This window comes from Bufo bufo, chromosome 10 (genome assembly GCF_905171765.1).
Source record: "Bufo bufo chromosome 10, aBufBuf1.1, whole genome shotgun sequence".
Classification (NCBI taxonomy): Eukaryota; Metazoa; Chordata; class Amphibia; order Anura; family Bufonidae; genus Bufo; species Bufo bufo.
The window spans coordinates 139,525,767-139,547,847 of NC_053398.1; the positions used below are offsets into that span (position 1 = coordinate 139,525,767).

Genomic DNA, 22,081 nt, shown 5'->3' on the forward strand with positions numbered 1-22,081 from the left:
ATCCATTCCGTTTTTGCGGAACAATCTATTGAAAATGTTATGCCCATCCCAATTTTTTCAATGTAATTACTGTATACTGTATATGCCATATGGAAAAATGGAACCGGAAACACTATTGAGACAAAAAAACGGATCCGTTAAAAACGGCCCGCAAAACACTGAAAAAGCCATACAATCGTGTGAACGAGTCCTTAGGCTTCCAGTTAAATAGGATTTGTCAGATCATTAAGGAAATTAGCACCAGTTGCCAGATTAAGGCCTCTTTCATACGAGTGTATGGCTTTTTCAGTGTTTTGCGGTCCGTTTTTTACAGATCCGTTGTTCCGTATTTTGTTTCTGTTTCTGTTCTATTTTTCCGTATGCCATATACAGTAATTACATAGAAAAAATTGGGCTGGGCATAACATTTTCAATAGATGGTTCCGCAAAAACGGAACAGATACAGAAGACATTTGGATGCATTTCCGTATGTGTTCCGTTTTTTTTTTTTTTTTTGCGGACCCATTGACTTGAATGGAGCCATGGAACATGATTTGCAGGCAATAATAGGACATGTTCTATCTTTGAAGGGAACGGAAAAACGGAAAGCATACAGAGTACATTCAGCTTTTTTGCAAAACCATTGAAATGAATAGTTCCGTATATGGAACACAAAAAACGGAGCGTAAACGGAAAGAGTGTGAAAGAGTCCTAACACCAAGAACTTGCAGGTATCTGAAAGCGTTCTCGAAGGCCTTATGCACACGAACGTTTTTTTTTTCCGTTCAGTTTTTTGCATTGCGTATACGGTCCGTGTACGGAACCATTCATTTTAATGGATCCGCAAAAAAAACGGAAGGTACTCCGTATGCCTTCCGTTTCCGTATTTCCGTTCAAAGATAGAACATGTCCTATTATTGTCTGCATAACGGACAAGGATAGGACTATTCTACTAGGGCCCGGCTGTTCCGTTCCGCTAAAAATAGAATGCACATGGACGTCATCCGTATTTTTTGCGGATCTGTTTTTTGCGGACCACAAAATACTGAAAAATCCATACGGTCGTGTGCAAGAGGCCTAATTTTGATCAGCGTTCTTTTTCAATTCTTCACCGTAAGATCCACCGACGGCAGCCTGTTGACGGTTTCCAAGGGATCCACTGGATTTTATTTTTCTTTACTGCAAAATTAAACAGAAAAGTAAGCGAAATTAAAATATGTTCACTTCTCTCCGGTTTTCCAGGCAGATCTGACTACTGATAACCTCCTCTGGTGCCTGGATTGTCCCGAAGGGCTTTTTTTTTTTTGTTTTGTTTTTGTTTGTTTGTTATGAAGCAATATGGAAACTGCAGGGTTAAATTTCTGGATAAACATGAAGGATTAACACGAAGAAGCCTGGAAATTTAAGTTTTCTGACAACCTTCTTTTGGGATGCAGAGAGAGCTATGTTTTAAAAAAGGATATGATAAGCAAACGGCTGCTATGTCACCGTAAGAATAAGTATCTGGTGCCTCTTGTCACCGCTCACACGGTAGCTCGCTCTTCCACACTGTCACTCTGCTTTGCGAGTCATTTACGGCACTGTCACTTTAAGGCTGGCTGGCAGGCAGTCCGCGGTTTCACGCCCGCCAACCAGCCGGCTCTCGCGAGAAGTCAGCGCGGCAGCTCCCAGCGTCCCTAGCGGCGGCCGCCATGTTAGTTTAGGCCCTTGTCCGGAGAACGCAGGAAGGAATAAGCGGAAGAATCTTCAACCCCCCCGGGCGCCAACAATCCGCATCCATCCGGCGGGAGAGTCACCATGAGCGGCGGGACGCCGTACATCGGCAGCAAGATCAGCCTCATCTCCAAGGCGGAGATCCGGTATGAGGGCATCCTGTACACCATCGACACCGAGAACTCCACCGTGGCCTTGGCCAAAGGTACCGGGCTCCGACTGCGCCTCCCGCGGGGAGGGCGAGGGCGGGAACCGGGGCTGAGGAGGCCGGACGTGGGGGGCCCGTCATGTACCCGACCCCCGTATACATAGTGTACCGGGCTCCCTCATATACACAGTGTATGGACGACCCCACCCCCGCGGTACAGTGTACGGCCCCCTTCTGGTACAATGTACAGTGCCCCCTTTCCCCACCCCCGCGGTACAGTGTACAGAGACCCCTTCCCCTGCGGTACAGTGTACGCCCCCCATATCTGGTACAGTCCCCCCTTATCCGGTACAGTGCCCTCTTTCCCCACCCCCGTGGTACAGTGTACGCCCCCCTTCTGGTACAGTCCCCCCTTATCTGGTACAGTGTACAGAGACCCCTCTCCCCCCTGGTACAGTGCTCCCTTTGCCCACCCCCGTGGTACAGTGTAAGCCCCCCCTTTCTGGTACAGTGCCCCCTTTCCCCACCCCTCCGGTACAGTGTACACCCCCCCCCCCTTATCCGGTACAGTGCCCCCTCCCCCCCACGGTACAGTGTAAGCCTCCCCCTTTCTGGTACAGTGCTCCCTTTTCCCACCCCCGCGGTACAGTGTACGCCCCCCTTCCGGTACAGTGCCCCCATAATAGCAGTTGGTGGTAGTCTGAAACCCACCTCCTATTTCCTCACAGGCTTAGATTGCTGCTGCCCCTCTCCACCATGCTTTACACTACAGCGCAGTAGTTTACTCATGGAGAGCAGTAATAGGATGGTGCACAGATTTAAAGCGACAGCCGCGTATTCTCCATGGCCAGCCGGCGTGGACGTGTGCAGCGCCCCACAATCCGTCATGGCGGTGTCTCATGGATTTTTCTTTTTCTTTCTCTTCCTTCTCGGCAGTGCGGTCCTTTGGAACAGAAGATCGACCCACCGAGCGGCCGGTTCCTCCTCGAGATGAAGTGTTTGAATATATCATATTCCGGGGGAGCGACATCAAGGACCTCACTGTGTGTGAACCCCCCAAACCTCAGTGCTCCTTGCCTCAAGACCCTGCAATAGTCCAGGTACGGCCTCTGCCCGCGGATGTCAGGCCGGCCACACAGCGAACCCGCCGGGGCAGCTGGTGGGGGAGATCCAGGTCGGGCATGTTGGCTTTCAGCTGCCCCATCCTTTTTATTCTTGGGAGAAGTGTCTAGGACCTTCAGAGCAAGAGGCTCGCGGGGCCCCCGTCTGACTGACGCTCCCTTAATAGGGTGCCTAAAATGGGGCGTCATATAGCAGACAACCCCATTACAAAGGAGACGTAGCACCAAGGTTAACCCCTTGAAGACTGGGCGATTTTCTGCTTGTTCATTTTTCACTCCCTGCTTTCCAAAAGCCATAACTTTTTTTTATTTTTCAGTTTGAGGGCTTGTTGTTGTGTTTTTGTTGGACAAGTTGTATTTTCTAATGGCACCTCTTGCGGTTATACACGTGTATAACTTACGGGAATGTAGACGGAAGCGGGGGAAAAATTTGGAATGATAAAAAAACACAATTCCACCACAGTTTCATGTGTTTCCTTTGTGGTAAAACTGACCTGTTAGGGTCCTGCTTTCACACTTGCGTTGCTGGATCCGTCTCACAAATGCATTGCAATACTGGATCAGTCTCTCCGGTGTCACCCGGAACGAAAAACCGGATCTGGTATTTTTTTATTTATATTTTTTATTTTTTTTACATTTTTAAAGGTCTGCGCATGCGCAGACCGGAAGACTGGATCCGTCAATGCGGCAGTTTTAATGCTGGATCCGGCACTAATACATTCCAATGGAAAAAAAATGCCGGATCCGGCAAGTGATCAGTATTTTTGGTCAGAGATAAAACTGCGGCATGCTGCGGTGTTCTCTCAGTCCAAAAAATGTAAGAGGGACTGAACTGATGCGTCCTGAACGGATCGCTCTCCATTCAGAATGCATTAGGATAAAACTGATCAGTTCTTTTCCGGTATTGAGCCCCTAGGACGGAACTCAATGCCGGAAAAGAAAAACGCTAGTGTGAAAGTACCCTGACTCTCATTCTCCAGGTCTGTGTGATTACGATACATCTGTGTGTTTTTTTATTTTATTTATGTTGGTTTGTTTGTTTTTTTGCGTTTTAATACTGCAAAAAACATAGAACTTTTTTCTTTGCATCACCATTTTATTTTATTTTTTTACACTTTTTAATAGTACCCATAGGGAACTATAACGCGCAGTCATCAGATTGCTTCTCTCATACACTATGGGCCACGTTTACCTAAACTAACAGGAAAACCTTCTTGCTCATAGCAACCAATCAGAGCTCACCTTAGAACACTTAAGGAAATGAAAGGTGAGCTCTGATTGGTTGCTATGGGCAACTAAGGCTTTTCTTAGAAAGTTTTGACCCATGAAGTCCTCTGTTCCTATCTAGCCCTGCCACAGGAACTAATGTGCGCCAGCCTCTTATCGCTCAGGGGGACCGAGGCTGCCGCACACTACATTCAATGTGACCACGGCCACGTTCCCAGCTTCCCCCGGGGAGGATGGAGGGAGCCGAGACATGGCCGGAGGTGCGTGCTCCCAGTCTTTTAACCTCCCAGATGCTGTCGTCACATTTGACCATGGCGCCTGAGGGGTTTTAATGTATGCGTTCGACATTATCGTCGATCGCATACATGAGTCCACATTGCCTGCTGTTTTAAAATGTGGGCGCCATTTTTAAATACCCAACCGCCGACGTAAATTTACATGAGGCGGTTGGGAAGGGGTTAAGTCCTTATTTTTTATGTTAAAGGGGGTTCTATCTTGAAAATCTTGCTTGGTCTGACCTGTGGAGGGAAGCTCGGTGCTTATACTGCTGTCATGCCGCCGTGCGGTGGAGGGCTCCTGCCGCCACAGGTCAGCACCCAGCAAGATTTTCAGAATAGTTCGAAGAACCCCTTTAAGTCCCACGTTTCCAGCATCAGACGACCCTAAAGATGATTTGTTTCTCTGCAGTCCTCTCTAGGATCCAGTACTTCAGCGTCGTTGAGCGGTGTGAACTCCTACGCCCCGTTCAGCAGGATGCCGGCATATAACCAGTTTAACGCCAATCCTCTGGTGGCCCAGCAGTTTGGATCGGTTGGAGTCGGTAAGCTTATTTAGACTGGAAGGCTCCTTCCCCTTAAGAAAGGAGTTGTGCACAGGATAGGGGATAACTATCTGATCGGTGAGGGTCCGATCCCTGGGACCCCCACCGATCACGAGAACGGGTGTCCTGTTCCTCCGAACGGACAGGCAGGTGGCGCATGACAGCTGCCTCTCCGTTCATTCTGTATGGGACTGCTTCTGGCATAAATATGAATGGAGCCGCAAGGCACACGGGCCCCATTCTCAATATCATTGGGAGTCCCAGTGGTCGGGCCCTTGCCACTGATCAGATTGTTATGCCCTATAGCAGTGATGGCGAACCTATGGCACGGGTGCCAGTGGTGGCTCTCAGAGCCCTCTCTGTGGGCACCTGCACCCTGGAAAAAGTCTATGCTGTACCAATATGCCTTCGACTTAGGCCTCTTGCACACGACTATGGCTTTTTCACTATTTTACGTCCGTTTGTGTGCATTCCGTTTTTTGCGGAACAGAACAGCCAGTCCCTAATAGAACAGTACTATCCTTGTCCGTTATGCGGACAATAATAGGACATGTTTTATCTTTGAACGGAAACAGAAGGCATACGGAGTACCTTCTGTTTTTTTTGCGGATCCATAGAAATGACTGGTTCCGTGTACGGAACGCAAAAAGTGGCCTTATCCTGCCTACAGTCAGTGCGCTGATGAATGGCAGGAAATTATAGCTAAATGCATGGGAAAATATATTCTACTGGACTGTAGTATTCAGGGTAAATTGCCGTGTTGGCATTTTGCGGTAAGTGGGTTTGGGTGGCAGTTTGGGCACTCGGTCTCTTAAAGGTTCACCATCACTGCCCTATACCAGGGCTGGCCAACCTGTGGCTCTCAAGCTGTTGCAACACTACAACTCCCAGCATGCCCAGACAGCCTACGGACATCAGCCTACAGCAGGGCATGGTGAGACTTGTAGTTTTACAACAGCTGGAGGGCCGTAGGTTGGCCAGCACTGCCCTATACTGTGCCTTGGAGGACACTTTAGAACTTTGCACATCCCGTTCTGTTTAAACGGAACCTTTCACCCGGAAAACGCATATTAAACCGCTCTGATTCCAAAGTTGTTGTTGATGTGCCAAGTCATAAAAAAGACTTATATTCAACTGCCCGCGTTATGTTAATTTTGGTCTTGAAGTCAAGGGAGCTGTGGCTTTCTAGCTTCGAATCGCGCTCGGTGCGCCCCCTTTCCTGCTCCTTTAGTGCTTTATAGAATTTCCCATTCCCTCAATGCCGGATGCTTGAACGTATTCTTGTGCCTGCGCCGTTTCCCCGCAATTCCCTATGCATTTAGCCGTCTTTTTTTATGAATTTCGGCACATCGCACAGCGTTGGAATCAAACTACAGACTTCAATAAGGTAATGCTGGATAGTGGCTAGTTGTCATTTTGTAGAATGTTGACAGGATCGTCCAACTTTTAGATATTGATGATCTGTTCTCTAGATAGACCCCGACCAATGTGATATCAATGACCGGAATCTGAAAGCTCTGGTCACTTCTGATGATACTTCCAGGCTGCATTCACAGGCCTCTTAGTTGCTATTGGAAACAGACAACAGGCTTGTCTAAAATTGCTTAGGTTAATAAAGTTCCTGTAATACAGGGAGTAGTACGTTTTCCCCACATCACATTACTGTATGTGTACTTCCCAAAATGCAACCCATCCCCAGAACAAGCTTTGTCCAGCTACCATGTGTAAATGGGTAATGCTTTGACTCCACCAGCAGAATAGTGAGTGCAGCTCTGGAGTATAATACAGGATGTAACTCAGGATCAGTACAGGATAAGTAATGTATGTACACAGTGACTCCCCCAGCAGAATAGTGAGTGCAGCTCTGGAGTATAATACAGGATGTAACTCAGGATCACTACAGGATAAGTAATGTAATGTATGTACACAGTGACTGCACCAGCAGAATGAATACAGCTCTGGAGTATATTACAGGAAGAAACTCTGAATCAGCAGAAGATGCAATGTGTTTAAACTTAGATAATGGCGATCTGATACCTGTTACAATGTGACAACTGAAGCAAGCATGCATGTTGGGAGTTATAGTTTCACAACAGCTGGACTGCTGCAGGTCGCCCACCCCTGCATTAAAATGCCCACTCGCCTGTCCATGGTTTTGCTGCTGCTCCATTTTCAACCGCTTTTGTTCCCCACAGGGCTGTGAGGCTGCTTGGTCGCGTGACCAGTCACAGGCCACAGCTTGAACAGTACATCACTGCTGAATCCTTGTGGGGACTGAAAGTTGCTGGGAATCGAGCAGCGATAGGACTGCAGACAGGTGATAGCCTACCCAATATCTGATGGGCTAGGGTCCGACACCCAGCACCCCCACCGATCAGCTGTTCTACAGTAACAACGGCTCCATCGTTGCACTTCTCAGTCCATTTCTGTAATGAATGGAGCTTACCGTGAAGCTGCCCCCATTCACGTCACTGGAAAGTTAGTGCAGAAGAACTGATCGGCAGGGTGTTGGGGGCCCCCCACTAATCAGATACTGATGGCCTATCCTGAGGATAAATTTTCTTAGGTTCCTTTTTTTTTTTTTTTTCTGAAACAGGAAACTCTTTGAGCTCCGTAGGTGCTGGCGGTACAACCGGTGCTTCTCTACCCCTGGCTAGCAGTGACGGCTCTTCATTTAATCAAGAAACGAGAAAAATGCAGTCCTCTCAAGGTAACGCATACAGCTTGTCCCTTTACTTGTATGCTCTTCTGCTGAACCCCCATGCGATAAGCTGCTCATCTAGAGTGTGAAATCATTGCCATCCTTGTTATGCACGGACGTGCCAGGTTCTGCAGAGCGAGCGATGCTTCCTGCTGTGGGAGACTCTTCTCTCGCATTCCTTTGCCGTAATGGTGCGTACTTCTAGGCTGTAGTCAGAATGATGAGCTGTTTGGTTTAATTTTGTGTTTTTAATTTTTGGAAAATGCACAGGTTCTTTTGTGTTTCTTATGGTAATCGGGAATAGGGCATGCAACTGTGGCATTAGAGGCAGAGCTTGCTAAGAACTCGTTTGCATGCCCTCTTCCCAGAATTCGAGGAGCTCTGCTCTTAAGGCGCTCCCCATAAGGAGATACACAGTGCTGCCCATAATTATTCATACCCCTGGCAAATTTTTACTTAGTTACTTTTATTCAACCAGCAAGTAATTTTTTGACGGGAAATGACATAGGTGTCTCCCAAAAGATAATAGGACGATGTACAAGAGGCATTATTGTGGAAAAAAAAAACATTTCTCAGCTTCTATTTTCATTTGAGCAAAAAATATAAGATGTTCCGCACTGAGGTAAATCTCAGAGGATGCGGTCGAAAGCCAAAAGTGACACCTGTGCTGGCCAAGAGGATAGTTAGAGAGGTGAAAAAGAATCCAAGGATCACCACCAAGGCCATCCTGGGGAATCTGGGCTCTGCTGGTGGCAATGTCTCAAGGCAGACAATCCAACGGACACTGCAGACCAAGGAGGACGCCACTTCTCCAGATAAGGCACACAAAAGCTCGCTTGGCCTTTGCAAAAGCTCATCTGGACAAAGAAGACGACGTCTGGTCTTCTGTGTTATGGTCAAATGAAACAAAAATTTAATTGTTTGGTCACAATTAGGTTTCCTTCATTTGGCGTAAAAAAGGAGAAGCCTTCAACCCAAAGAACACCATCCCCACTGTCAAACATGGTGGTGGGAACCTAATGCTTTGGGGTGTTTTTCAGCCAATGGACCAGGGAACCTAATCACAGTAAACGGCACCATGAAAAAAGAGCAATACATGAGGATTCTCACCGACCACATCAGGCAGTCTGCAGAGAAACGTGGCCTTGGACACCAGTGGACATTTCAACATGACAATGACCCGAAACACACAGCAAAAGTGGTGAAGAAACGGTTAGCAGACAACAACATTAACGTTTTGGAGTGGCCCAGCCAGAGTCCAGACTTGGATCCAATTGAGAATCTGTGGAGGGAGCTAAAGATCAGGGTGATGGCAAGAAGACCCTCCAACCTGGAAGATTTGGAGCTCATTGCTAAAGATGAATGGGCAAAAATACCTGTGGAGACCTGCAAAAAGCTGGTCCGCGATTATAGGAAGCGTTTGATTGCTGTAATAGCCAATGAAGGCTTTTCTATTGATTATTGAGAAGGGTATGAATCATTTTGGACTGGACACTTTTTGCTCAAATGTAAATAAAAGCTGAGAAATGTTTTTTTTTTCCCCCACAATAATGCCTCTTGTACATCGTCTTATTATCTTTTGGGAGACACCTATGTCATTTCCCGTCAAAAAATTACTTGCTGGTTGAATAAAAGTAACTAAGTAAAAATTTGCCAGGGGTATGAATAATTATGGGCAGCACAGTAGTACATCCCCCCCCCCCCCCCCTGAATTATGGTAAACTGTACATCCCGAATAACAACTCCACCTTCCTCTAGGGCGAACAACCCCTTTGGTAGATTCTTTGCGGAAGAGCCCAACACTAGAACAAGGTGTCCAAACTGCATCCATTGCCCAGGCACCAGGGGCGGTGGGTAGAAGAAGTCCTTTAAGTTCTAGAGCTTTGCCATCCCTAAGCCAAAAGACATTGGATAATTCAGAGCAAAGAAAAGGTAAGAAAAGAGACTATTGATTGCTGAGATCAGCCATCTCCGTTGTACTTGGATCTTCATGTCCTTTCCGTTTTGCAGCTGATGCACACAAATCCTCAAGGCCTGACACAGACCTGCTCAGGAACGACAGACACGACCCCAACAAGAGACAAGGTGAGAAAGCTTGGACGTCATTGGGAGCTATTGATTGTGAAGAGTGCAGGGCCCACAGCACTGAGGTGGTCCTGCATGCCCTTCACAAGTGAATTGGGCTGGCTGCAGGTCCCTGCACAGCCAGCAGCTTGCAGTGCTGGGAAATCTTAGAAGGGGGTTCAGCTATAGAATGGTAACGTATCCCCTTCATTCTATGAATCTGTGATGTCAGGGAAGTCTCTCAGTGACTAGCCTAGTGGGACATTGTGCCAACACTCTCTGCCACCATGCACCCATATAAAGTGATGTACTCTGGCAGCATGCCATCACTTTTGTAGGATGGGAATACCTATTTTAATGGTAGTTGTAGGTTTGAAGGAATGGCAGATAATATAGCTTCATTCATTTAGCAGTATTCAGTATGGCAATACAAAGGTCTAGCCCAGGGATGGGCAACCAGAGGCGCTCCAGCAAAACTACAACAATGCCTACAGCAGGGCATGGTGGGAGTTGTAGTTTTACAGCAGCTGGAGAGCCGCAGGTTGGCCATCCCTGGCCTAGCCTTATACTCAACTTATTGGATCTTTTTCTTTTTTTTTTTTTTTAAGAAGTCTACATGTAATAAGGAAGCCAATATTTAGATGAAGCGTACACACTTGGGGCTTTTACGTTCAACTTTAGGCACATGCTGAATCAGCGGGCACTTATAGGTAATGTGTATACACTTATCTGCACCATGGTGTTGGGATTTCTTAATTCTCCCTTCCAGCTGCTCTTGGTGGACCTCAGCCCAGGAGAGGTCGTGGTGGTCACCGAGGGGGCCGTGGAAGGTATAGTGTAAGAAGAGACGGCCCTATGAAGTTTGAAAAAGACTTTGACTTTGAAAGTGCTAATGCACAGTTCAACAAAGAAGAAATCGACAGGGAATTTCACAATAAGTTAAAAATAAAAGGTGGGTAAGTGTGAGCTTGTCTGGTGCAATTGTGAATATATCTGATGAAACAGAAAAACCCTTATGAAAATGAAACTTTTTAATTAAACTTTTTAAATTGTAGATCTGAAGTAAATGTAGCCGCTGCACGATTTTAGCCTTAAAGAGGATCTTTCATGGGTCCAAACATTATAAACTAAGTATCTAAAGGGGTTGTCCAGCCGTTAATATTGATGACCAATTTTCAGGATAGGTCATCATTATCAGATTGGCGGGGTCTGACACCCGGCACCACCGGCGATCAGCTGTTTGTTGAGGAGGCGGCGTTGCTTCCTGGTCTTCACACTACGCCTCTTCTCCTGTGGAGCGGCAGTGTAGTGTAACTGCAGGAGCTCACTCCATTCACTAGAATGGAGCCTTTACTCATCGTTGCACTGCACTGCTGAGACGAAGTTCAGGGTGATGAACAGGAAGTGGCGCTCACATGAAGCGCCGCACCCTCTTCAAACAGTTGATCGGGGGTGCCGGGAGTCGGACCCCTGCCAATCAGAGATTGATGACCTATCCTGACAATAGGTTGACAATATTAATGGCTGGACAACCCCTGTTTATATGTCTCTACATTTCAAGGCCCAGAACATTCTTTTTCTGACAACATAAGCGTGTTAGGGCTAATATATTAGATTCTTTAAGGGATAATTATCCTGTGAGGTCTTAATATAAAAACTCCTGCACAACCAGTTTAATATCTCTGGCTCTGTAGAAGATAGAGATATGAGCCTGGTCTTGTTTGAAAGCTGCCAGTCTAAGCTTTAAAACAAGTTTCAGGCACATTAGCCCCTCTACATTTGGGAGATACAGCCTTTAGAAATTGGTTTGGGAGTGAAAGCAGCTGAAACCTGCTTTCACTTTCAGCTGCTGTGACTACATACTTAAATTCTACATATCTCCTAATGTAGTTCTGGGCTCTTAAATAAAACCAGACCCATATTTTTTATCTAATACAGAGCTCGAGATATGAAGGCTTAAAGCAGCCCTGCTGCCCAAGCTCTGTTCAGGCTAAACTGTTAGATCCTTTTCCAAAACCCCAAGCAGAGCTAAGCCAAAACTTTTAGAGGGTTAAACACCTTTGACAAAACTACTTGTACGTTTCAGTGGTTACCTTGAGTAAAAAAAAGTTGACCTATATTGTCTGCAGTCTTATTTAATTCATTTTCAGACTTCCAATATTCATTTCATACTTTTCTTATGTGAATGTGTCCCTCCCAGTAATACATGCCGGATGTGAGGTCTGTGTGTCCAGGTTGCTGCTGCCTTCCCTAGCTGTCACATATCAGCACAGCTTTACCCCTGTACTGATTTCCCATTTCTACAGCTGTTTTGGGCTCTCTACTCCTTCGTACGGAGACACTGAGTTTGTAGAGTGTGCTCTGCTTTTTCTGGACACTTGTACGCATCCTTTGCTCCCCCGCCAACTACCTAGTGTGTGCTTTCCTCACTGTCTGCAGCCTCTGCTGCGTTGGGTGTCATCCTTGGATCCTTTGTCCTCCTTTCCACACTGTAATCTGCTGTGTGCAACATCCTCCCCATCCTTGCTGCTATCTTTTACAACCGAGAGAAGGACGGGGGAGCAGAGAGCTTCGTCAGTCAGGAGCAGAACTCCGAGGGGTTCATGTCATGTTTAGCAGCTAGGTGAAGGATTCGGGCAAACTCGGCTGAAGCAAAATGCAGGGTATTTTTTTGAATGCTAACTGTTCAGGACGTTGCTTCATTTTGCATTTAGGAAGCAAATGAACATTGAATAAAAATGTCCCTCACCTCTTAATTAGGAAGGGTCTCCTCATATTGCCATCTTGGTATGTTGTCCGTTCTATTTCTGCCACTGGTCAGAAAAGTGATCAGGTCTGTACCTATCATTCGAGTGACTTTATGTTCATTATTCTGCTTCTGCTGTTCCAGACGACAAACCAGACAAACCAGAAAAAACAGAAAAAACAGAAAAACCAGAGAAGCCAGTGAATGGGGAAGATAAAGCAGACTCTGGGGTGGACACTCAGAACAGTGAAGGAAACGCCGAGGAGGAGGAAGCGCCGACGAGCTGTTACTACGACAAAACCAAATCTTTCTTCGACAACATCTCCTGTGATGATAACCGGTACGAAGCGCGTTGTGACCTTTAGTTTGGAGTAAAATATTTCACAGGACTATTGCACTGATCGTTTCCTTGTATGTTATCACTGCACGAGAGTCCTACCTCCATCCAGCTGGCAACTGATTTTGATGTGAAAGGCTGTAGCCTGCTAGGTGTTTCTCTGGCAGTGGCCTATGGTAGCAAATTCTGTGCTAATGGACTTCCAGAGAGGGCAACGGAGGGTTGTTTGCCTTTCCTATGACTGCCTTGTCCTGTTGTTGGTTTTCTTCAGCTTAGAATAAGGGCATTTTCACATGACCTTATCCGTTTTGCGGTCCACGACTCTCAAATCCGTAAAAAACAGAGTCGTGTGTGTGCAACTGGCCTTTTCCCTTCCGCAGGTCCCGCACTATATAACAAATGCCTATTTTGGGCCCCAAAACGGACAAGAATAGATCATGTTCTATTTCTTTTTGCGGGGTCGTGGACACGGTGTGCTGTCTGCATCATTTGCAGCCCCATTGAAATGAATGGGTACGCATCCGATCAGCAAAAAATGCTGAAGATATCGTCGTGTGAATGCGCCCTTATGCATATATGAAGTTTCATATGCAGTAAAATTTTGTGTGCACTTTTGTCAATTTTAAATGTGCGGAAAATCTACCAAAAATACAGGAGTTTTTATTTTTTATTTTTTTTAGAGACCGAAGATCAACATGGGCAGAAGAAAGGAGGCTTAACGCAGAGACATTTGGACTTCCTCTGCGTTCAAACAGAGGACGTGGGGGTTACCGAGGTAGAGGCGGTGGAGTAGGAGGGGGTATGGGTTACCGTGGAGGCAGAGGCCGTGGAGGTGAAAGGAGAGGCCCCCCTCCAGGAAGCAACTTTGGGGCTCCCCGAGGATATCGTGGTGGATTCAGCAGAGGACGTGGAGGACGAGAATTTTCAGACTATGAATACAGGGTGAGGAATGGTTTAATCTTTTGTACAACAGTAACCTGAGCCAGAATCTAGTACTTGCCAATCACACGAGGCTTTGTGAGTGTAGAAGTCATGGTCTGTAGATCACAACTTGTCATATTTTCCTCTGGATGGTTTGAGGAAACAGATGGAAAGTACCTAAATCTAAAAATACTTTCTGTAAGTGACTTGACATGTTTTAAAGGCTATGGAAACCTTCAGGGGCATTTTTTGTACTAATTTTTTATTTTTTTTTTCAATTGATCATTTTTAAATTTTCTGTAGAGTCCTGAGGTTCTCTAGTACCAGGCTCTGTGCTTATACTGTTTCTCGGCTGACGGCTCCTTATCTTTGATCTCCCAACCTTATAAACGCTCATTATAGCTCAATTCTTTCTTAGGCTACTTTCACACCTGCGTTTAGGTATCTGCACAGACGGATCCGCACCTATAAATGCAAACGCTGGTATACGTTCAGAACGGATCCGTCTGCATAACTCTGTAAAAAAACAGTCTAAGTGTAAGTCAAACGGATCCGTCCTGACTTACACTGAAAGTCAATGGGGGACGGATCAGTTTACAATTGCACCATATTGTGTCAATGTAAATGGATCCGTCCCCATTGACTTACATTGTAAGTCAGGACGGATCCGTTTGGCTCCGCAAGGCCATGCGGACACAAAAACGCTGCAAGCAGCCTCCAGAGCGGAACGGAGGCAAACTGATGCATTCTGAACGGATCCTTATCCATTCAGAATGCATTGGGGCTAAACTGATCCGTTTGGGGCCGCTTGTGAGAGCCCTGAAACTGATCTCACAGACGGACCCAGAAACGGCAGTGTGAAAGTAGCCTTACTGATTAGAACACACTGAGGGACATTTATCAAGACATATACGCCACAATTGTGGCGTCAAAAAGTCACACATTATGGTCACGGTATGTGTGCACCATAATTTTCAACTTTTTTAGCCTTTCGGCACTGATTAAAAGGGGGCATAGCCTTGCGTAGCTGCCACATTTACCATAACTTTCGCCAAAAAGTGGTGGCAGTTATAGCTGAAGTCTACACCAGCCTGTAGCTGGCAGGGCGGAGATGCGCCTGATTTGTTAAGAAGATTCTGCTTTCTGGATCCACCAGTCTTGATATATCTCCCCCAGTAAGTGTCTTAAGGGAACCTGTCACCAGGATTTTGTGTATAGAGCTGAGGACATGGGTTGCTAGATGGCCGCTAGCACATCCGCAATATCCAGTCCCCATAGCTCTGTGTGCTTTTGTGTAAAAAAAACTATTTGATACATATGCAAATTAACCTGAGATGAGTCCTGTGTCCCTGAGATGAGCCCAGCGTGAAGGAGCCCAGCACCGCCCCGCATCCTCAAAATCTTCTTCTTGCTCCCTGACGTCAGAAAGCTAGAGCGCCGTAATCTCACGCTGCGCGAGCTATCGCATGCGCAGTGTCATCAGTGTTCCTTCCCTGTGCTGGCATTAGCCTCAAGGAAGGAACTGCGCATGCGCTAGCTCACGCATCGCGAGATTATGGCGCTCTAGCTTTCTGACGTTGGGGAGCAAGGAGGAGATTCTGAGGATGCGGGGCGGTGCTGGGTTCCTTCACTCTGGACTCATCTCAGGGACAGGACTCGTCTCGGGTTAATTTGCATATGTATCAAATCGTTTTTTTTTACACAATAAAAGCACACAGAGCTATGGGGACTGGGTATTACAGATGTGCTAGCGGTCATCTAGCAACCCATGTCCTCAGCTCCATACACAAAATCCTGGTGACAGGTTCCCTTTAAGAGCTGTTAGTAGGTCAGACATAAGGGCAGATAAGGCTCAAATCAAAAGGTTAACCCTTTATGGGGGGAAAACATATATATATTTTTTTTTATGAAGACCAATTGAATTGAAAAACTGACTTTTAGCCCAAAATGACTAGAATGTAATCCATGTCCGAGATCTGAAAAAATTTAACATATAAAAAAGAAACCCACAGAGGAGTGGTGGTATTAAATACCTGACCGTGTAATGCCAAATGTGCCTGGTCTGATGGCTTAACGGCTCTCCACTCTGCCTCCCATGGTCATAAATGGGGCGTCCCCTCTGATGTCCATATGCCCTAACTGTGTACGGAAAGGATTGGCCTTATCAGACATCCCCCTGTTTAAAATCTGAAGACCCTTTTTGATGGTGTGTGTGTATAGACCATGGCTCAGATTCACTAATGTGTCTGTGCCTAAAATGTGGTGCAATCTGGCGCAACTTTCGACTTGTTCAAAAAGGGGCGACGAGGCTTATCGGAAAGGGATGCAGCTTCACCGGAAAGGGTGCCAGACCTAAGATGCACCATTTTGTTCCACAATTCTGGTGTAAAAGGAGTAGTTAGTAGAGCGAGAGAAAAGTGTCCGTCCCTGCACCACATTCATCATCCAAGCTGAGCCCCTGTGATAAATCTGGTGCCGGTCTAGACAGCAAATGTGGGCCAATGTATTAAACCTATGTACGGATTCCACAACCTAATTAGTATTTTTCTTCTTTTGCAGAAAGACAACAAGGTGGCCGCCTAGTCGAGAACGGAGGGTGTGCGTTTTTTTTTTTTTAAGTTTTTGGTCACACTCTGGAAAACTTGTTTTCAGTCTTTGGTGAAGAATGACGTTTCTTGCTGTATATCTCGTCACCAGCACTGGGGGAGGTGGGGGTCGGATGCTTTACGGCGCTTCTTCAGTGCAGTGGGGCCCTGCCGGAAATTGTCCTTTTTTTTTTTTTTTTTTTTTTTTTTTTTTTTCCCCTTATTATTTTTATATTCGGAGGTCCCTGCAACACTAAAGGACGGGTGGCAGAGAAAAAAAAGTCGTTAAGTTGGTTCAGCATTATCTCTTTGCAGTAGAAGACTGAAGTCATTTGGGTATGAATATTCTGATGCATTTTTACGAAGTACTGTTTCCTTGCTGCGAGAATAGTTCAATCTCTGAGCTCTGATGCCCTGAAGGGTCCTATTTTTTTGTTTTTTTATATTGTGTAAAAGGGTGCGTGACCCCCTCCACCCCTTCTCCAGATAGCAGCACATTTAGTTGGACAAAGAGACTAATCTTACTTCAGTTCCTTAGGCGAAGGAAACTTTTTTTATATTGTCGTGAGATTGAGTTTATCCCACTGCCAAAGAGATCCCCCCCCCCCTCCCCGAGCTTTGTATAGGTGTAAAAACAAAATCCTAGTTTGTACCCAGAGTCTAATGGTCTGTACGAGACCACCTCGCATCTTTCTTCTACCTGAAGCTTCCATTAGATGTAAAGTTATTTTTTTTTTTCTTCTTTATAGGCAGAGAGTAAATGCGTATTTTGAAAGTGTCGCAACGTTAAACTTTACCAGTTTTGGAACTTTTAACTCATTGTGCACAGAATTAGCTTATGGTGCAGGGGCGGGAGTCATGTGTCGGGCACTTTAATTAGGTTTTCTGCATCGCTTTGAACCACGCGCCTCTGTCCTTCTTTTTCACTTTTTCATCTCTTCTTGGTGGTTTTGTTATGTTGCTTCCCCATTCACATCCAGACCTGCGTCTAAACTTCTGATGGTTGCACTTGGGGAGCCTAATAGACAATGCACAGAGGTCTCTTGATGAACTTCTGTGTCAATGTGACACCCCCCCCCCCCCCCCCCTCCCAACTGGGCGTTTTGGCTTTTGCATAAGGGACCATTGAAGGGGTCATTCAGGGTTGGGGAACAAGACTGCGGCTTTTCTTCTAGAAACGTCACATCTGCCCATGGGTTTAGTGTGTGGTATTGGCGCTCGGCTCCATTGAAGCTGTAGTACCAGGCACGCGCTGGAAGAAAGCAGCCATGTTTTTCCTAATCCTGGACAACCCTTCTGAACACTGGGCACCAGCTTTCATGGAGTTATCACACGACCTCTTTTAAATGAAGCTACAGATTGATCTACCTGGAAACAGATTAATTTAAGATTAAATCTCTTCTGCGCGGCTCATAAAGTCAGCGCTGGCTACTGTAAGATGGTTCTGTGCACAACATGGCTTCCTCCTCTGCAAGGCAGCAGGGTTCCCTTTTAATCGTAGTAAATGCTTTTGCTTCCCTTTTTGTGAAGATGTAGTAGTCGGAGGCTGAGGATTTCCTCTGCTTTGGAATCCCGTTTTTTAGATTTGAGTGAAGGTTTAGCCGATCGGAAACTCTTCAGTCTCTCAGTGACGACCAAACCCGAGGGCGATAACCGCCGTCATGTCACCCCCCCCCCCCCCCCCAAACTGTACCCATCGTCATTGGGTTTTAAGTTATACACAGGAACACCCAGTCTGTGAATACTGCAAAAAGGGATCCAAAGATGTCATAGGGATTTTTTGTTATGATTTTATTTTTATTTCTTTTCTGGGAAAATGGACATTTTGCTCTGCAAAGTTTTTTTTGTTGAAGGTTGAGACAAAATGTTAAAATTCACTGTGTTTAGGCAAAAAAACTGAAGTATTTGTAAAGTAGCATCGTCCCACGTCCGTAACTTATTCCGATGGCCAAGGCACGCGTCGCGGTCTGCAATGTGGTTTTCTCAGCCAGAACTTGAAGGGCTGTTCCCATCATATCAGGTAATGGTAGCAGTCATCCCTTTATGCTTGGTGGGGGGTCTGACCACCGGTACCCCAACCGATCCTGAGCATAAAGCGTCCAGGTGCAGTGCTGCAGCCCCTTCACTGTTTTTCCTGTGCACGGCGGCGCCCCGGACACTCGCTGCGGAGGGAACAGAAGCGCCGCGCTTCTCAAGTGAATGGGGGAGTTGCTGCTGTTTCCTGCATGGCGCCGATGTGCAGGGAAAGTGACGCAGCGTTAACCCAGGACTTATTGGTTGGACCCCCTCCAGTCATAAATGTCTAGTATATCCTCGCAACATACAATCACTTTGAGATGGGAACACCCCTTTAAGGAATTGCTTTAGCGCTCCATTTACATGTAGTGTTTCCTTATACCGCTGAGCAACTTGTTAATTCTCTTTGTTCTCTAGTCACATCCAGAGCTGCATTTACAATACCACAGGATGTTATACGAAGGGAGATGCTGCCTTTTAACGGCTTAGGCTGAGCTCACATCACCGTATTATTTTCCGTTTTTCTGGTTCATCAGAAGAATAAAGAAGAAAAAACGGATCCTGAGTATTAGTTATGCACATTCCGAATCCGTTTGAGCCATTTCCATCTGAGATCCGTTATTTTACACGGAAAAAATGTCCTGCAGGCAGTATTTATTTTAATTTTTTTTCCGTCTAAAGTAACTGATCTCAAATGGAAACGCCAAATCTGCATAACTGACGCTTACTGGTCTGTTCGGATGGATCAGGGAAACAGAAAAATAAATGGTGATGTGAACTCGGCCTTAGTTCTAGGCATTGTCCAGGAGTAGAAAAACCAAGGCCGCTTTCTTCAAAAAGCAGCGCCACACCTGTCCTCAGGTTGTGTGTGGTATTGCAGTTTAAACCAATTCACTTCAACAGGCCCAACCCATGGACTGGGTGCGACACGATTTCTAGAAGGAAGCCATGTTTTCTTTATTCCAGACCAGGGATCGGCAACCTTCGGCACTACAGCTCCCATCATGCACACTTTTCTGTTTTTCCAACTCCCATAGAAGTAAAAGGAAGATTCTGGGAGTTGTAGTTTCAGAACAGCTGGCGTTTGCTGATCCCTTTAAGATCCTGTTATGTTCCCCCCATCTCTCCTGCAAGATGGAAGGTTTGACCCAATCCCCCTTGCATCAGACTACTGAACAAGGCCTATCCTGGTCCGTGCTAACACTGGGGCAGCAGCAAGATGTCTGATCCTGCCGCCTCAGTGCAAATGTGTAGAGGAATGCAGTTTTTTTTTTTTTTTTAATACAGCTCTGGATGTGAATGGAGTAGAACGATACAACCCATTCACCCTGCCACCAGCGGACCCGTCTGCTACATGCAGGACTTGTTCATGTCACCTTGCACCTTTTAGCATGAAATGTGGATGCCGTCAGGTGGCATTGTTCATGTGCTCCTAGATGGCACATATGAGGGTCATACCAAAGGGCCACAGGACGGGCGTGTGTGTGTGTGTGTATAACCCATCGCGTGGACAAGGTTCAGATTTGGCACTTTCAAATGAGACCAAAGGCAAACGTATTGCACTTGCTGTAGCAGGATTGAGCAGCCTCCTGCTACAACTCTCAACATGCACACTCCTGTAGCATGCTGGGAGTTGTAGTTTCACAACCACTGGAGTGCGTGAGGTTGCTGACTTCTATGCTAAGGGACTCCTTTGCTCTTATACTTGGTATGTGTAGGCAGCCATATTTAGCCACAGGACCACTGTTTGTACTTGTGAGCTGGTAATGCACGCTTTATTGATTTCTGGCCAGTGGCTATAGAACTACAACTCCCAGCATGCTAGAAGTTGTCGAAAAGCGCTACTTTTGGGAAAGGCTCTCCTGTCTGGCCATATTTTTATTTTTTTCCTTCTTTTCTCTGTGGTGATGTTACCCGTCTGCATCTAACAAATAGTGGCTGAGTATGGCTGCCCACACAAGACGAGGAGGTCTCTAATCGAGATGGTCTGTGACTAAATATACTACTCCCATCAGACTTGGGCCAGAAAGCCTGTCTTTTGGCATACAGCCGTGTCCATGTCTAAAAGTGATTGCCCTTAGAGCGGTGCTGCTGTTAAAGGGGGTTATCTAGGATATGAAAAAACAGTGCCACCGCTCTCCACAGGTTGTATCTGGTATCGCAGCTCGGCTCCATCGAAATAAATTGGTGGCGTGCGCCGCCAGACACAACACATGGAGAAATGTGATGGTTTATGAATCGGAAATCAATTTTTTCTAATCCCAGACACTGCATCGTCTGTAGATAATACATCCATGGCTGCCTTCAGAATTCTCCTGCAGGATCGGCGTTGCGGGAAACGCCACCTTCACACCAGGCCACTGTTCTCGGTCCGACGTAGCAACATCCCTCCCATAAATCATGACCCGTACCAGACAGTGTGCCAGCCGGAGGGAGCAATAAGATTTGCATGCTTACAGGAAATCGTTGCATCGGGTGTGAGCGGAGTACGAGCCAATCTGTAAATCAAGATCGAAGTAAACCAGATAAGGGATTTGCAAAGACGCTGAATCTGACTGCACTTTGCCCGATCCCAGCGCATAGAGGGGCTGTCGGTCAAGGACGGGGCCACGCGTGGTGCTATCCCTACTAGATGTCACTGAAGCGCATCGCTGGCTGCAAATCTCATTGTAACGTGACGATCCTGACCCAGTGACGCGACGTGAAATCTATCATGTCTGCGGCCTGATGCCATGCAAAAACTACTGTGGGTGAAGCGCTATACATTGCATATTACAGAAGTGAGGACAGAGGATCAGGGTATATTATTTTTCTTTTTCTTTTTTTTTTTGTACTTGTAAAAAGAACAACGTTGTAATTCTTTTGGAGTTCCTGCCAATTCAAATGTTTTTATTCTAAGGCAGAATTAAAGTTCAATGAAACAAAATCCAGGTTTTGTGTCCTTTGTTCCAGATAAGTGTGCGACCAGTTACCAGACACTATTGTGGTACGTCCTTACGTAGCATACATGATGTGGGTTTCCCACAATGGAGTTGTTTTGTAGCAGTGACGGACTCTGCACCCAAGGCTAGTTTCACACAAGCGTTTGTCCGGCTGATTCTCCGCTGGTCCGGCGTTGTATAATAGGGCCGGATACAGCCTGCTGGATCTGACTGGCGCTAGTGTGAAACTAGCCTAAGGCCCCTTGCAGACGAGCAGGTGTCGCGCTGCTCCGGCCTCAACTCCCAGCACTGCCCCGGGGTCACAAAGCATTATATTGATTTATGATGCTATGTAACCCGTAGGCCTCTTTCACACGGGCGTTGCGGGAAAAGGTGCGGGTGCGTTACGGGAACATGTGCGATTTTTTTTTTATTTATTTTTTTCGCGCGAGTGCAAAACATTGTAATGCGTTTTGCACTCGCGTGAGAAAAATCGCATGTTTGGTACCCGAACTTCTTCACAGAAGTTTGGGCTTGGGATCGGTGTTCTGTAGATTGTATAATTTTCCCTTATAACATGGTTATAAGGGAAAATAATAGCATTCTGAATACAGAATGCATAGTACAATAGCGCTGGAGGGGTTAAAATTTTTTTTTTAAACTCTCCTTAATCCACTTGATCGCGCAGCCGGCAATTCTTCTGTCTTTTTTGCTGTGTGCAGGAAAAGGACCTGTGGTGACGTCACTCCGGTCATCACATGGTCCGTCACATGATCCATCAC

At 46.3% G+C, this 22,081-nt stretch overlaps 1 protein-coding gene and 1 long non-coding RNA gene across 2 annotated transcripts; one reads left to right on the forward strand and one right to left on the reverse strand.

The window, feature by feature from the left end:
• Positions 1–1,653: 1,653 nt before the first annotated feature.
• On the forward strand, positions 1,654–17,411 carry LSM14A (LSM14A mRNA processing body assembly factor). The gene is made up of 10 exons (XM_040409434.1): positions 1,654–1,897; positions 2,777–2,940; positions 4,876–5,008; positions 7,605–7,718; positions 9,468–9,641; positions 9,720–9,794; positions 10,543–10,725; positions 12,685–12,859; positions 13,537–13,798; positions 16,337–17,411. Exons 1-10 carry the CDS (start codon positions 1,777–1,779, stop codon positions 16,358–16,360), a joined length of 1,425 nt encoding a protein of 474 aa, XP_040265368.1. The 5' UTR covers positions 1,654–1,776; the 3' UTR covers positions 16,361–17,411.
• Positions 11,617–20,542, reverse strand: LOC120980369. Its single transcript, XR_005774513.1, has 3 exons — positions 19,370–20,542; positions 16,307–16,309; positions 11,617–11,628 (listed from the first exon to the last, which is right to left on the reverse strand). It is a non-coding gene; the product is annotated as an uncharacterized LOC120980369 (long non-coding RNA).
• Between the last annotated feature and the right edge of the window lie 1,539 nt (positions 20,543–22,081).